Genomic DNA, 16783 nt, shown 5'->3' with positions numbered 1-16783 from the left:
TCAACAAAGGGGGAGGGATAAAACATCATCTATCTCCTGTTTACAACACAGTCCTTTCAACCGTTTCAAGAAGGCTCCACACTCATTTGCGCCACTCAGGTGACCCTGAGGACACAGATAAACCTCCAGGTGACCTTACAACCCTCTCAAAGGATGCAAATGGCCAGCTGTCTGCAAGGAATATCAATCCTTCCATTCCCCACCATCCAGTCAGAGCTGAAGAAGCTTCTGGAATGAGAAGTGAAATGTCTGCCTCCTGAAAAAAGCACCTTTGAGACAGGTAACCATCGATTTACGATAATTGGGAACCAAAATTTCTGTCACCAAGCATGGCAGTAGTTAACTGAGTCGCATCAAATTTTACAACCCTTTTTTTCGTCACGGCCGTTAAGCGAATCCTTGCAGTTTGGTGAATCATGCCGTCATTATGTGAATCCATTTTTCTGTGCTGACTTTGCTTGTGGGAAGCCAAGGTTGCAAATGGAGACGGAATGAAAAGGAAGGAGGGAGGGAGGGAGGGAGGGAGGGAGGGAGAGAGGGAGGGAAGGAAGGAAGGAAGGAAGGAAGGAAGGAAGGAAGGAAGGAAGGAAGGAAGGAAGGAAGGAAGGAAGGAAGGAAGGAAGGAGATTATAATAAGGGTGGGAGGGTCTGAGGGAAGTCATGCCTTAGCACTTGGCCACCACAGGTGCCTCTAACATGAGTGATGCTGAGCTGGCCACGCCCACTCTGGCCACTTCCACCCTAGCCACGCCGCCCCCACAGGCACCCCGAGGTCAAACCCAACCCTACTGCTGCCCACAATGAAATTGAGTTTGCCACCCCAGCATTAATTTACCACATATTAGCCGCTTGATTTCAGGACACAGTACAAACAGAAGGGCATATGATGTGGACATTCTAATGTGTTCAGACTTGTTATTTCACCCATTTCCCCACTAGTGAAACAACAAGGTAACAATATTGTTCGGTTTCACAGTACTTGCCTCCTGGGCTTTTGACTGTACACACTTTCGTCTAGGTAAATAATACAACAATAAAGGCCTGTTTTGTTGTGGCCCGCCAGCAGAGCTGGCAGCAGATTCGGACAGTGAGGAGGTTGGGGAGGGACATGGGCCGGTCCTGGAGTCTGGGGAAGGCTCTGAGGAGGGCTCTGTGTCGGAGGCAGAGAGGGGGCCAGGGCCATCTGATAGTTATCACCTGCCTTCGGACTCAGACATCCATGAGGCAGAAGAACAGCCGGAGCCTGTTCCCAGTGTGCGCATGCGCAGAGTTGCCGGACAAAGGTAACAGCTAAAGAACAGGGGTCGACTTCTGAGCAAGGCCACAGGTGGACGGTGAATGGCCCCTCCCAGAGGAAATAAAAGAGGAGCGAAAGGGGAGTGGGTACAGGAGACAATTAGTTTGCTTAATTGGTTTGTGATTCTCCGAGACTCCTTGCCAGGTTTTGCAGATATCGGCCTGTCAGCTCTCCAGGTCAGATAAGGTCTGTGACTGTAAATCCTCCCTTGAAAGACTTTGCTGAATGTGAATGAGGAAAATTCACAGTAAATTAATAAAAGGGTTTTTTATCTGGACAAGGAGTTTGCTTCAGGCTCTTGGGAAGCCCAGGTCAGAACAGGTTTCTGATCCTGGGTGCAGAATTTTGAGCAGCTTGGGTAACAAAATAGTAGCGCTTCTATTACGGGATGGCAATTACACCGCAAGCAGAATTGTTGAGATGCTGTGAACTCCTGTAGCACAATAACTGAGGGGACTATGGAGAAACGAGAGAAACCCCGGATGCACCGCAGCCCTTCAAGAAAAAGACTTTTTAGCCTCATCAAAACTCCTGACCTTTCTCCTCCAGATCCAATTTTGTGGCTAAAAATATCTCTGCCACCCAAAGACATCACAATGAAATGGAAATAATTGTGCTCTTGCTATAAATAGACGCGCTCAGATGCCAACGAGCTCCCCGTAAGGGAGAAGGCAGACTGTAGCATACAACGGTCGTTTTAAGATATGGCGCTGGTAGGTTATGCAGAAATGAGTTGGGATTTACGTTTGTGTCCAAAAAATACTCTCTTTTTTATGAACGGTGCGTAGAATGAAGAGAAGCTCAATTACTTTCCCCTTATTGTAGTAGTAATGGTTACTACAACAACAACGGTAACGACTGCAGCAGACTCCGATCTCATCATCAATCTTTCTCAAAGCCAGGCCAGATTTATTGTGGAAAGCAGTAGTAAAATTACTCTAACTTTCCAGAATGGAAGCTGATTCTCCCACCCACCCCTTCTTGGCAGCATAATGACTTTTTTTTTTTTTACTTTACACCCTGGAGCAAATCTGAAATCTGCACACCATATAAGCTTCACCGCACTTTGATAAGGTCAACCCTCCAAAGAGAGGTGGGGAAGAGAATATTTGAAGGGAAGGCCAGAAAAAAAGGAGGGGAGAAGTAGATGAAAAATGCCTTACTCTAGAGCAGGGGTGTCAAACTCAATGCCCAGGAGGCCGGGTGCGGCCCACGGGGTGCTTAGATCCGGCCTATGGGGCCAGCCTGGAGATCCGGACCCTACCCACTCTCATGGCCTTCCGAAAAGCTATTAAGACCTGGCTATTCCGGCAGGCCTGGAGCTGTTGACCTCTGGATTGAGGTCCAGCCCCGCTTAGATTGGGTGCATGTTGTGTCTTTTTAAATTTGTCGTGTTTTATCTGCTTTTAATTTCTCTTAATTTCTGTTTCTGTAAGCCGCCCGGAGTCCTCCGGGATTGGGCGGCCTATAAATTTAATAATCAGTTAAACAGTGAAGGATTGGCCCGTGGTGCCTCTGCATCAGAAAATGGACTTCCGAGCTCCGTTTTCGCTGGCAGAGGGTTGCATGCAGGAGGCCGTCCCAACCGAAAACGGAGTTAGGGAGTCAGTTTTCTCAGGCAGAGGCACCACGGGCCACCACAGGTCCCCCTGACGTGAGTGATGTCAAGCTGGGCAGGCCCAACCTGGCCACACGCGCCCCAGCCCTCCCTGAGGTGAAACACAACCCTGATGCGGCCCTCAATGAAATTGAGTTTGACACCCCTACTCTAGAGAAAACATTTGCTTGCTTTCTTTAGTAATGACTAGAGGGGGGATGGGGAGAATGACAATTACATTTTCACGTACTCGAATATAAATCTTGGATTTTCCATAACCTAAGGATTTAGATACAGATATAAAAATTCAAAATTCTGCTTTTGGATTTTATGATGACTCTCACTCCAAGAGTTATTTCTACCAGCTGTCACTTATTAAAAAAAAAAAAAAAACAACCACAGAAAGGTAGATTTCATGTTACCGCTGCATATTCCTCGTGTTAGTAGCTTCTTTTCAATCTGCTATGCATCGTAAATCTGCAACATCCTGATTCTGCTCTCTGAATTGCATGTTGCTTTATAATTTTTTTTCATGTAATGCAGCTGTTAAGAAATACATGCATTATCATGAGTAAACCCCTTCTTTTTCTAAATTGCTTCGTGTACCTACATCGTTCTAATCCATTTTTCATTCTGTAAAAAAAAGAAGTATGTATTGCCTGTCCAAGATTTTTAACTACCTTTGCACACTGCATAATTTATAAGCACAGAGTTAAGCACTGGGAATTGGGGAAGGGAATGGGAGGGCTTATAACAAAAAGATGTAACTTCTGGCTTCTTACACAAAATAACAGGGTTATAAAGCACTGCAGAGAATCCAATTAAACAATTCTTGAAAGACCCCTATCTGGCCTCTGGATGAACAGGTCCAGTAGCAATAGCACTTAGCCTTATATACCACTTCATAGTGCTTTATAATGTCAGCATATTGCCCACAACAACTGTTCTGACCGAGGCTTCCCAAAAGCATTAAGCAAACTCCTGGTCCCGACAAAACCCCCTTTTATTAATTGGCTGTGAATTCTGCTCATTCACATCCATAAAAGTCTTTCAAGGGAGGATTTACAATCACAGACCTTATCTGGCTTGGAGAGCTGACGGGCCGATAGCTGCAAAACTTGGCAAGGAATCTCGGAGAGACACCAACCAATTAAGCGAACTAGTTGCCAAAAGACACAAGAACAGTTAAGGCAAAAGGGGCGACTCGGGAATAAGGCTTAGAGATGATTGGCCCCTCCCATATGACATAAAGGAGGAGCAAAGACACGTGAGCCTTTGCAGGAAGCAATTTCGTTCTGGTCAGTTTAAAGTCTGAAGGTCCGTTTTGACTCTGTGCTCCTTGTGGTCTTGCAATGCTAATTGCCAATTAGGTCTTTGGCAGTGTTTCAAGGGAGATAAAAGTGGGTGCTTAGCAGCCTTATCCAGAAAGACTTTGGCAGACTTCTGTCAGACTCTTTACAAACTATTTGTGACTCATTAAGGGCCGTGAATGAACATAATTCACAGCCGTTGAAATAAAGAGGGTTTTGGGGACTAAGCATGTGATTTTTACTGTCTCAGGATGTCTACGTCAGAACAATATAATACCAAAGAAGGCCTCAGAAAATAGGCAGTTAATTGCAGATATGGAATAATTCAGCATTCTCAGATGTCTAAGCGTGATTGAGAAATGGTTTAAACGACGTTTCTCATACTTTATAGTAGCTTCCACAGATAACATTTAAATGGTACATAAAATTAGCTCCTGCTGTTGTTTTGTTAGTTTGTTCACGGAGAGCAGAACATGACTGAACAGCAACAACTCACATTACTTAATTAGGGAAGATGTGAAGGTTATTTATTCAGTGTCAACATTGTTAGTGAAAATTATTATTCACCTTGTCCTGGCTGGCAATGAGTTAGGCTAGAAGCAGAATTTTAAAACTAACAGTAGCAGCAAAACTTCTAGATCAATGTTCTGTTTTCTAAAATGCAGACCAATGATACGATTTGCACAACTGCCAAAGACGGGAAGGTTTCAAGAGCTTCACTTAGCCTCATAAACTGTTCTGCTTACTCAGCCACTTACGGGATGTTATAAAGTAGTTCTGAAAGAATGCAACTATATTAGGTAACGGTTCCCCTCGCATATACGTGTTAGTCGTTCCTGACTCTGGTGGGCGTTGCTCATCTCCGTTTCTAAGCTGAAGAGCCAGCACTGTCCGAAGACGTCTCCGTGGTCATGTTTCTGGCATGATTAAATGGCAAAGGCGCACGGAACACTGTTACCTTCCCACCAAAGGTGATTCCTATTTTTTTCTATTTGCGTTTTTACATGCTTTCGAACTGATAGGCTGGCAGAAGCTGGGACAAGTAACGGGAGCTCACTCCCTTCCACAGCGCTAGGGATTCGAACCGCTGAACTGCCGACCTTTCTGATCGACAAGCTCAGCGTCTTAGCCACTGAGCCACCACATCTCCATTGCAACTATATTAGAAAAGGAATAAAAATGCAGAAAAAGAGGAGATTTAACCGGTAAGATAAAACTGGATTTCTTACTACTGCAAAAAAGGGAAGCTTTTAACAAAAACAGGCCAGCAAAGGGGGAAAAAAATGGAGTGGACTGTGACATTAGTCCTATTAAAAAAAATTAAAACAGGGAACAAACAGTAGTTTTAGAAATTTGATGGAAATGACTTCAAGAACTACGGGTAGTCCTTGACTGAATAAGAGGGAGTTAGCCTACTCTTGAAAGCACCTGAAGGTACGCCAAGAAACAATGGATGGAAACTAATCAAGGAGAGAAGCAACCTGGAATTAAGAAGAAATTTCCTGACAGTGAGGACAATTAACCAGTGGAACAGCTTGCCTCCAGAGGTTGTGGGTGCTCCATCCCTGGAGGTTTTTTAAGAAGAGATTGAACAACCGCTTGTCTGAAATGGTAGAGTTTTCTGCCTGAGCAGGGGGTTGGACTAGAAGACCTCCAAGGTCCCTTCCAACTCTGTTATTCTGTTCAAAATTCTGATGGCACTGAACAACTGGCACGTACAGCCATTCATCCGAGTTTGGCTAGCTCAGTGCTGCCACGGTGATATGATTGTGATCAGGCACTTGGCAACTAGCTCAGACTTACACAAGTTGCCAAATCTCGCCGTCACGTGGTCGGTATTTGCAATCCTCCCTGCCATTTTTTTTTTCACAAGAAAAGTTACTGGAGAAGCTGGCAGGAAAATCACTCCGAAAAGTTCTGCTTGCTATTGCCAACTTCATCTCAGTCTATTTCCTGACCGCTATAGTACACACCCAACTCCCTCTAAGCTATAAATCTTCCAGGAATCAAAAGGCTAATATTATTTGCCTTGTTCATGGACCTTCTGCCAAAACATTATAACTTTATTTACCCCAAGGCAGGCCTTTTGTTTTGCTTATCTTTCAGAACAACTTGCTTCAAGACACAGTGAGTTCTAAATTTTCCTGACGTCACTAATTTTTTTTTTATTTACCAAACTGTACACGCTTTTCTATCCTGTTTTTTACTAAATGGCATTGTTATTGTATACCTTTTTTACACAAACGTGCAGTGGTGGGTTTCAAAAATTGTTGGAACCTACTCTGTGGGTGTGGCCTCCTTTGTGGGAGTGGCTTGCTGCCCATGTGACCAGATGGGAGTGGCTTGCTGCCCATGTGACCGGATATGAAGATGCCGACGACACTTGTCAGAACCACCTTAAATTACCTCACACACAGCCCTGGCATGCATAAGAATATGATGTAAACTTGTTTTTTAAAAGGCATCTTTGGTTTGCGTTAAAACAACTTCAACACACGCAATGTTCTGATTGCACCACAAACGCAGTCGTCATCCTTACCTTTCACAGAGGCACTGAGTTTTATAAATAGGAGCATGATAGTGTAGAATAATCATATCCAAGGACCAGTGGTGGGTTTCAAAATTTTTTGGAACCTCTTCTGTAGGTGTGGCCTGCTTTCCGGATCCACTGGTGGAACCTCTTCTAACCGGTTCGGTAGATTTGATGAACCGGTTCTACCGAATAGGTGCGAACTGGTAGGAACCCACCTCTGCAAACGTGACATTATCAATCTACATCCAGTATACCTCTTACGTGGCCAACATCTTCTTGAGAATTACAGCTATAAAGGGAGTCCAAAAATCTCAATATTGCAAATTTATAAACACTGAGAAACAATCGGCTAACAATTTTATTTAGCTCTCCCACCACTCTGTCCATCTGTTATTGTTATATTCTCACAATTACTCCTCCTTGGATGACTAATGTATGTATCTGCTGAGTTCCTCTAGGTCAGGATGTTATACTGGATTTAAAGGTAGCAGAATTAATTCTTTAACTCTTTCCAATACTGATTCTCTCTTCCTGGAAAGGTCGTCAGGATTTATGTACCAGCTGTCAAACTCCAGAAATCAAGAAAGATGGGGAGTGATTCTTCCAAGCAGATTTCTTGATTGTTTCACATCTATAGGCAGAATCTTGCCAAACTGAAGATACCACTACCTACACGAAAGGATAGACAGTGGTATCACAATACTCTTCATTTATTGGTTCCGGGAGGTGTGATGAGTACCAAAAATGATAAGTACCAAACACATTTTTCCCATAAGGAATAATGTAGTGACACACAAATGAGCTGGCATCAACAAGTTCTAATTTGTGCGTTGGGTACCAAATAAACAATGAGTACCGGGACACTTTTTCTGCAACAAAATGCATTGTGTAGCAAATTTGGTGAGTTTCAAAGCAGTTGAGGACCAAGGTACCACTGTACTCTAGGAACTATTGAGGAGGGTCTGTCTTCACCCTCTTTTTCTCACACATGATATCTGGGCTGTGTTGCCTCTTATTCCTCTGGAATGAAGCTCCTCCCTCTGGGGAATCCAGACTACATTCCATCACAGCAGTTCTTCTTTCATCATTTTAAATAAAAATATATGCAGTTTGAATAGGATGGTACAAGACTTCTGACCAGAGCATCAGATTGGGTTTGAAGATTTCTGAGGTCCCTTCCAGCCTGATGATTCTATGATTAACAGAATATCCATCCAGGTCTCAGTCTCCTGCTATCACAAACTTCCAAATATTTGTGATTAGCACCATCTGGAAGGAAAGCAACCAATTCTGATTATTTATTTTTATTGTTCAGGTATAGCCAAACTGGAAATTTGGATCCTCTTCTTATCAGTTTACTTCTCTTTCAAGGTTCTGTCTTCAGAAAAGAATTATCAGCTCAAGTATGCGTTGGTTTGCCTTTTTTAAAAAACAGTGAGTGAATTGCATGCTGGGTCAAATAACAAATAATGAAGCACTACTTTCAAATTTGGTCTTTCCTTATAACAAGTCATACTGAAAGCCTTACTATTTATATTAGAAACTCTCAAGGTACAAACATTGATTAAAAGCTGCAACTGAAAGCAAGTAATGTCCCTAGCAACCATCCAGAAGCAGCTGCGATCAAATGGATTATTTTCTTAATGCGATAAAAATAAATGGATTTCAGTTCTGGAATCATTGGAACTCGCAAGACAAGCCTCGGAGAAAAGACTATTTTAACAAATAAGGGCTACAAAAATACAGTAAGTATAAAAAGAAAATAATAGGAACAGATACTATTACTGAATGAAGAACACACTGTGAATAACACTTGGCTGTTTTCATTCCCACACCACCACAGAAGTCTGATCATCCAGTTGTATTTATCATACAAGCGTTGAAGATCTCTTCTCTCTTTTTCTCATTTCTTTAAAGTGATCGTTCTGAGCCAGACAATCTTTGCTGTCCTTACTCGAGTATTTATAGCTGTGATGAGGAACCCATGGCAGGCGTGTCCAAAGTGGCACACGAAGCCATGTCACGTGGCAGACGCAGCCTTGCCTGCTTGTCTTCTGGGTTTCTGGCACGTATGCGCGCACAACAACCAGCTGTCCTTCGCACGTGCAGCAGCGCCAAAAACCGGTGTGCACATCCATGCTGGCCAGATGATTGTCGTGTGTGCATGCGCACCAGAACCCAGAGGTTCGGCTTTTCTGGAGCGTGATCCCTTCACGTGTGCGGCATTCCTGAAAATCAGCCTGCGCAGGCGCGCTAGAACCCGGAAATTTGGCTCTTCCAGAGTGCGGCCCGCGCAATGTTTCAGTGCAACCTTTTCGGCACTCGGTGCCAAAAAGGTTCGCCAACACTGATCTATACAGCAAGGGTGGAAACTCAGAGGCAATCATCAAATCAGCACCATCATCATCTTCGTTTAACGACTCCATAAACCCTTGTGGGATGGAGTGTGGGCAACTGAGTGAAGCTAGCAGAGTGTTCACTGGCCGGATGCCCTTCCTGACGCCAATGCCGAGTTTTGTTCAGCAGATATATTCTCATTGTGCCCAGAGGGAGAAATATCCACCTCTACCTAGGATCGAACTCACAGCCTCCCGATTGTGAGGCGAGAGCTCCATCTCTAAGCCACCGCACCACTCCATCAAATCAGCACCATGAGGCAGCGTTAATCTGGATCTTCTTTCCTTGGATTTTCTCGAGGGAAATGGCATGACTAGCAGCAGCAGAGATCAGATCTGGGCAAGAAGCACAAACTCTTCCAGCATCACTCATTAGGGACAGAAAAGAAGGTAGGGAACAGTTGGCGTAGCTATGACCCTAATATAAGGACCCTGCGGATGATTGAGAAGATGCACTGGGTTGGAATGGTAAGATATTAGGGCTGAGAATTTCCCAACTTCAGAAGTTAACATGACTTCTACAGCATCTGAAAGCATTAACTGCTTTTATGGCTACTCATAAATTTCTAGCTCCTTCAGTTGAAAAGAATGACTAAAGGGATTTTCAAATTAGGACAGAATGTTTCTAAACTTCTGTCAGGTGCAAAGATCCAGAACATACATTAAATTGGAGATTTAATGCTCAAACCTACACACAAGAGTCTAGTCCACTAAAGCCCAATACTAAATTGGAGTCAGATCAGGGTCAACGGAGTTTAAGAGGAGTTGAATTGGAACCTTTTATGGTAGCGTAATGACTCTAAGCCTATGACACGCTTGACTCCAACCTCCAGCTCTGCTTGCTTTTCTCCCGACATCCTCCGCTAAAATTGGAAGATGCCATTGCTAATTTCTACTAAATGTTATAGGAGTCCTCTTGAAATAGACAATCGGACTTACCTGAACGGTTGTTCTCTCTGCGCTGCGGGAGAATTGTCAATATTCAGGCCTCATTTCCACCACAAATGTCCAAATCTAATTAAAATCACTCTGTACCTTCTTTCCACAGATTTGGTGATTTGTTACTAAAGCAATTTAGCAATAGCAATAGCAGTTAGACTTATATACCGCTTCATAGGGCTTTCAGCCCTCTCTAAGCGGTTTACAATAGCAGTAGACTGCTTACAGAGTCAGCATATCGCCCCCACAGTCTGGGTCCTCATTTCACCCACCTCGGAAGGATGGAAGGCTGAGTCAACCTTGAGCCGGTGAGATTAGAACCGCTGAACTGCAGATAACAGTCAGCTGAAGTGGCCTCCAGTACTGCACCCTAACCACTGCGCCACCTCGGCTGTAATACTTTTTACAATAAGTATTTAAACTCCACTTAAAAATGTAGACACATCCCTTTGGTTAATCAGACAAAGAAAACTTTTTTCTTTTGCCCACCTGAAATTGATTTGCTATAATTGCTCTTATCTCTCTAAGATTACATCATCTCTTAGATTCGGTGTCTAACAGTAAAGCCAAATTTAGGATAAATTCAGGAAAGTGTTTTGAGGTTTTGAAGTTTTAGCAAGATTATTCTTGTTCAATTGCACAAGGTTTACCGCACGTGTTAAAAGGCAGCTAGTTCGACCCACTGAAGCATGATGACTTTTATCTATAGCTACACTACGAACATATGCCATCACAAACTAATACAAGTGCTGATTGACTTACTTTGTGTCCACAAAGATTGGTTGTCTTTTTCCTATTTGACAAAGGTACTTTATTAAAGTAGGCAGGCAAGCAGTATGCAGAGTCATGGGCCCCAGCAGGTGCCAATCCATCTAGATTATTTTACTGAAAGACATTGTCAACAAACTCTGGGCTTTTTAATTAGAGAGCGAAGCAAACTGTCTAATCAACACCCAGTAATGACAGAACGATCACAGCCACGGAAAAATCCCAGGATCTTTCTTTATTAAAGGCCACGCTTCGAAACACTTCGTTTCAAAGGCATTCGGAGCAAGGAAACACATTACCGGTGGTCCTCGCGGAATGATCTTTGCTCAGCGAGAATCTCGTCAGGTGCAAAGAAGCAGAGCCACACATGCGGAGTTTGAGCCAACTACTTTATTACCTTCTGCCTGTAATGTAGGAATCTTCTCCGACTGGCAGCTTACTCGTGGGAACAATGAGATAAGGGTCCAAGGAACTTGGGAGGTTGGACGTAGCCCTTTCTGGTTGTGTAGTGATTCCAGGCTAGCTCTGGGCTTGATCCTTCCTCCCTTCCAGGCTTCTCAATACATTCAAAGTTATGGGGGTGCTGAACGAACAGTAGTTATACCTGGTCCCTGAAATTATGGCCATTGTGGTGCCCCACAGTCATGTGATCAAAATTCAGGTGCTTGGCAGCCCACCCCATTTAATGACCACGGGGCCATTTCACTTCACCACTAACTCTCCCACCAGCGGGCACTCACCTCCGACTTTCTGGCTGCCCTGCACTCAGCTGCCTCTGCCGAACCTGCCACTCTGTGGTTTGACATCCCGGCTAACTTTCTCTGTCTTCTGTTTTCCGCTGCTAACAATGCACCTGTTCTGACTGAGGCTTCCCAACAGCATGAAGCAAACTCCTTGTCCCGACAAAAAACCCTTTTATTAATTGACTGTGAATTCTGCTCATTCACGTCCAGCAAAGTCTAGATGTGAATGAGCAGAGTCGTGGCTTAGCTCTGTAGCTCTGAGTCTGTGCTGAGCTCAAAACTAGCCTGCTGCTCTGAACTGAAACTGTTCTCTCCTCTGCCTGGGTTTGCTTGTATTTACTACCACGTTGGAAAACCTACTTTTTGGTATTGTATTTTTGCTTCATGTGTTATATTATATATAAAGCGAAGTGAACGAATCCTGTTGAATCAGTTACCTGTGTCTGCTTTCTAGATGTGACAGCTGCAACAAACTCTGACATGTACACTGAGAGCTTCTGCACTGGAGACAAATTCCTTGTGTGCCCAATCTCACTGGTCCAATAAAGAATCCTATTCTATTTTGGTTGTTCCTGGCTTAACAACCACAACTAGGCATACCGAAACTCCATTCCTGAGCAATGTGATCGTGTGATGTTTCCAGATCCAATTTGGGTCGGTCACTGGGACCAGAGGTTTAGTCTGCCGAGCTTTCCAGGCTGTGCTGGAGGCCATCCTCAGGCAACTTCTCTCTACTAGAATGTGTACTTTGGGCTATTCTGGTTGTAGTATTTATGTGGTGCCTGGTTGGGTGTGGGTTTTTTTATTGGTTGATTGGAGTGTTGATGGCCAGCATTATTACCCGATGTTTCATCTAATCACCGCTTGGCTTAGCAATCAAAATTCCAGCCCCATTTAGATTGTTTTTTTTTAAAAAAGACTCCCTTGTACTTAACATCGTTAACTAGTCAGGCAACAAAACCACATTACGTCCAGCAGCAACACCAACAAAGCTGTTTATAGTGCCTTCAACCTCATGGTTCCATAGATAGACTGTATAGTGTTAATATACAAAATTAAGACTCTAGGACCGTCAGTAAGAAAGAACAAGAGTGCTCAGATCAACTTCTAGAAAGGGCAGCAGGTAGAAACCGAAAACCAAAGAACATTCTCAGCAATTCATGACTCCGACAAGGTTGACAATCATGATATAATTCAAAGTACCCGAAAACGGCATTTTAACACACCTACAGTGCATTGGAGCAGACAGCAAGACTATATCCCAGCACTTAGCAACTGCTTTTGAGGAAAATAATGTCTCCTCTGGATGATTCCCCACGACTCCATGAACTAAATATAAAGGCGATAATTTCACGGTAAGCCATTTTGCTACAATGATTTAATATACGATCCCACCCGAAAAAGCCACAGTGGCATTTTGCATCGTTCAACTTTTGACAAAGTTTCCCAGTGTTTTTTTCCCCAAAGTATTTCAGCAACCCGTTTAAAAAAAAAAACAACGACTTTGACAATCGATCTTCGCATTACTCACCCCACTGGAGAGGCACCAACTGCAGGTGATCTAGGACGACTTGATTCAGGATCCCTTCCACGCTGGCCTCCCCTTCACGCTTCAAAGAGGGGTAAAGAAGAGTTAAGGAACACTGAAAAGAAATACACTTTACACAAGTCTTTCAGGGAGAATCTGTACCAAGAATTTCAGAGGATGGAGATCACAGTGAGAATTCAGGTCCCACCCCAAGGAAGTCTTCTTCAAATATTTTCCTTTGGATGGGGAAAAAAGAAGCTAGGGTTAGGGAATTTAGGGAATTTAGCCCATGCTGCTCCTAGATGCTGTAGTCAGTGCTTGAACCAAAGAGCTTTAGATAAGCTCTAAAGTGGTTTGTTTGTAAACTATAATTATGGCTTAGCATGCTACCAAGTTTGATGTTTGCAGTAAACTGTTACTCATACAGGACGGCTTCATTGGATAAGCAATCGGTGCCGAAGAGAAATCTGAGTCGTGTTCTTTATTCTGAGTCAAGTAATCCAGATATCATAGGAAGGGACAAAACTACTATAACATCAAGGATGTGATCACTATTAAATCTTTACTGAGCACTCAAGTCTTCCCCAAAATATGGGTTAGAACTGTAATTCCTATGGAGCACGACCAGTGGTGGGATTCAAAAATCTTTACTGCCGGTTCTGTGGACGTGGCTGGGGAAGGATACTGCAAAATCCCCATTAACTCCTGAGAGAAGGTTACGGTAAAATCTCCATTTCCACTCCACTCTAGGTGAAGGATACTGTAAAATCTCTATTTCCACCCCACTCCAGGAGAAGGATACTGTGAAATCTCCATTTCCACCCCACTCCAGGAGAAGGATACTGTGAAATCTCCATTTCCACCCCACTCCAGGAGAAGGATACTGTAAAATCTCCATTTCCACCCCACTCCAGGAGAAGGATACTGTAAAATCTCTATTTCCACCCCACTCCTTGGAAAGGATACTGTAAAATCTCAATTTCCACCTCACTCCAGGAGATGGATACTGTAAAATCTCCATTTCCACCCCACTCCAGGGGGAAGGATACTGTAAAATCTCCATTTCCACCCCACTCCTGGGAGAGGATACTGTAAAATCTCAATTCCCACCCCACTCCAGGGGAAGGATACTGTAAAATTTCTATTTCCACCCCACACCTGGGAAAGGATAGTGCAAAATCTCTATTTCCAACCCACTCCAGGAGAAGGATACTGTAAAATCCCCATTCCCTCCCCACCCTACTAACCAGCTTTCCAGTTCCGTTCTGTGCAGGGCAACAAAATAAGACCCAGCCAATCGGCTGGAACTCGGGAGGCAGCGAAAAGATTATTTTACTACCAGTTGGGGGAATAGGTGGTAAAAAATGCTTTTAAAAAATTAAAAAAAAAAGGTTCATCAGCTGTGACAACCAGCTGTGTCGAAAGATAGTGGGAACTCTTTTTTTTACTTTTTAAAAGCATTTGTTACTACCGGTAACAGGAAACCTGGCAGAACCGGTAGCATTTCACCCCTGGTTTAATCCCTCCATTTTTAAAAGAGTTGAAGAAACTGGTGGTCAAACTTCATTTTTCCTTCCATGTAATTTCAACGTAACTCTTATTTGCAGACATCAACTAAATGATTAGTTGCCTCTATTGTTTCTCAGCTGTTAATCACTTGGCTATGCAGTTTGACCTCTGACATTTAATTAAGAAGACGGTTCACTTATAATTTCCCACAGGAGTAAACACAGGTGAGCAAGTGTCCCACTTTAGCACCAATAAATAAAGAGTTTGACAAATACAAACTATACTAACAAAAATGCTGGTAATGATTAACAGGTCTATCTATAATTCCCTGATTTTATTTCCATTGTGAACTTTGCAAAACTGAGGACCATTTTTTTAAAAAAATTGTACTCCGTTTGGTGCGGTGGTCAAAGTACGACCTGGGAGGCTGTGAGTTCTACTCTCACCTTTGGCACAAAGCCAGATGGGTAACCTTGAGCCAGTCATTCTCTCTCAGCCCTAAGAAGCAAGAAATGGCAAACCGTTTACGAAAAATACCACAGGGATTAATCCAGGAAGTTGCCAGGAGCCAACACTGACTGAAAGGCGCCCATAACAACACTCGGTTTTGGCACTAGAGATAGTCCTTGACTTACAACAGTTCAGTTAGTATCCATTCAAAGTTACAAGGGCACTGAAAAATGTGACTTATGACCATTTTTCAAAGTTACGCCCTTTGCAGAATCCCCAGGGTCGTCACCTGATCAAAATTCAGAGGCTTTGCAACGACTCCTATTTATCACAGTCGCAGTGTCACCTGATCAACTTCTGCGATCTTCTGACAAGCAAAGTGAATGGAGAAGCCAGATTCAGTTAACAACTAGGTGACTAACTTAACAACTGCAGTGATTTTCTTAGCAGCTGTGGCAAGAAAGGTCGTAAAATGGGGCGAAACACACTTAACAAATGTTTTGCTTAGCAACTGGGGCTCGACTGTGGTCATAAGTCAAGGACTGGGTATGTCTAGTTTAATGAAAAGGAGGACTAGGGGAGACATGATAGCAGTGTTCCAATATCTCAGGGGTTGCCACAAAGAAGAGGGAGTCAAACTATTCTCCAAGGCACCTGAGTGTAGAATAAGAAGCAATGGGTGGAAACTAATCAAAGAGAGAAGCAACTTAGAACTGAGAAGAAATTTCCTGACAGTTAGAACAATTAATCAGTGGAACAGAAGTTGCCTCCAGAAGTTGTGAATGCCCCAACACTGGAAGCCTTTAAGAAGATGTTGGATAGCCATTTGTCTGAAACGGTATAGCGTTTCCTGCCTAGGCAGGGGGTTGGACTAGAAGACCTCCAAGGTCCCTTCCAACTCTGCTATTGTACTGTATTGACCACCTGTACTTGATTCCAAATGGAAGATTCATAATGTATTTTAAAAAAAAGAAATTCAAAACTCAACAAAAGGGGGGTCTAGGCACTGTGTACAAACCTAAACAAAAATACCAAATAAATTGTCATCTTGCTGAATCCATTTGTTGAGGGCGTTTGCTCACTCTTTCTTCAGCATTAATATAATTTATTCATAGAGATTTATGCTGCTATTGTTGCCACATAATAACCTTCCCATGTTTTTCCTATCTAATCCTTCCTTTGGGGTTTTTCTGTTTCTCTGTTCAGTCATTTGAGAGCGTCAAGAAAAACTGCAGGTATAAACTCGGGGGGAACATAGTTTCATGCTATTTAGAGACATGATGTTTTGACAACCCTGGAGATGGGATAAAGTACTTGTCCTCACTCAACTATCATTAGAACAATTCCCACCTTTTCAAAAATATAATGGGCTTTCGAGACTCAAGAATCATGATGTAGGGTGATAATTTTAATGTCTGGGCTAAATAACCACCAATGGCAAAGTATATTTCAAGCTAATAATGAAATTTAATTGAACAATTAAAGTTTAATTTTCGTAACTGGTTCAGGTAACGGTAAAGGTTCCCCTCCCACATATGTGCTAGTTGTTCCCGACTCTAGGGGGCCATTTCAAAGCCGAAGAGCCAGCGTTGTCTGAAGACATCTCCATAGTCATGTGGCCGGCATGACTGAACGCCAAAGGCGCACGGAATGCTTTATGATTAAATTTTACGTAGTCGTTAAATTTCTATTCCCCACATTAAAGGGAAAAAA

The 16783-nt window shown here is 43.2% G+C and overlaps 1 protein-coding gene across 2 annotated transcripts in view; it reads right to left on the bottom strand.

Annotated features, from left to right (window-relative positions):
- Window positions 1-16783, bottom strand: part of TRAPPC9 (trafficking protein particle complex subunit 9) — a 273866-nt gene that overhangs the window by 162822 nt on the left and 94261 nt on the right. For both annotated transcript variants that reach the window (XM_087706655.1, XM_087706654.1), the window contains one exon: window positions 13115-13205. In XM_087706655.1, coding sequence (XP_087562781.1) covers window positions 13115-13205 — 91 coding nt within the window. The remainder of the gene's footprint in view (window positions 1-13114; window positions 13206-16783) is intronic.

The sequence above is a fragment of the Thamnophis sirtalis genome, unplaced genomic scaffold, assembly GCF_051295495.1.
Source record: "Thamnophis sirtalis isolate CommonGarterSnake01/CBP01778 unplaced genomic scaffold, rThaSir2_p1.2 scaffold_2, whole genome shotgun sequence".
NCBI lineage: Eukaryota > Metazoa > Chordata > Lepidosauria > Squamata > Natricidae > Thamnophis > Thamnophis sirtalis.
This window is presented reverse-complemented; position numbering and strand designations above follow the sequence as displayed.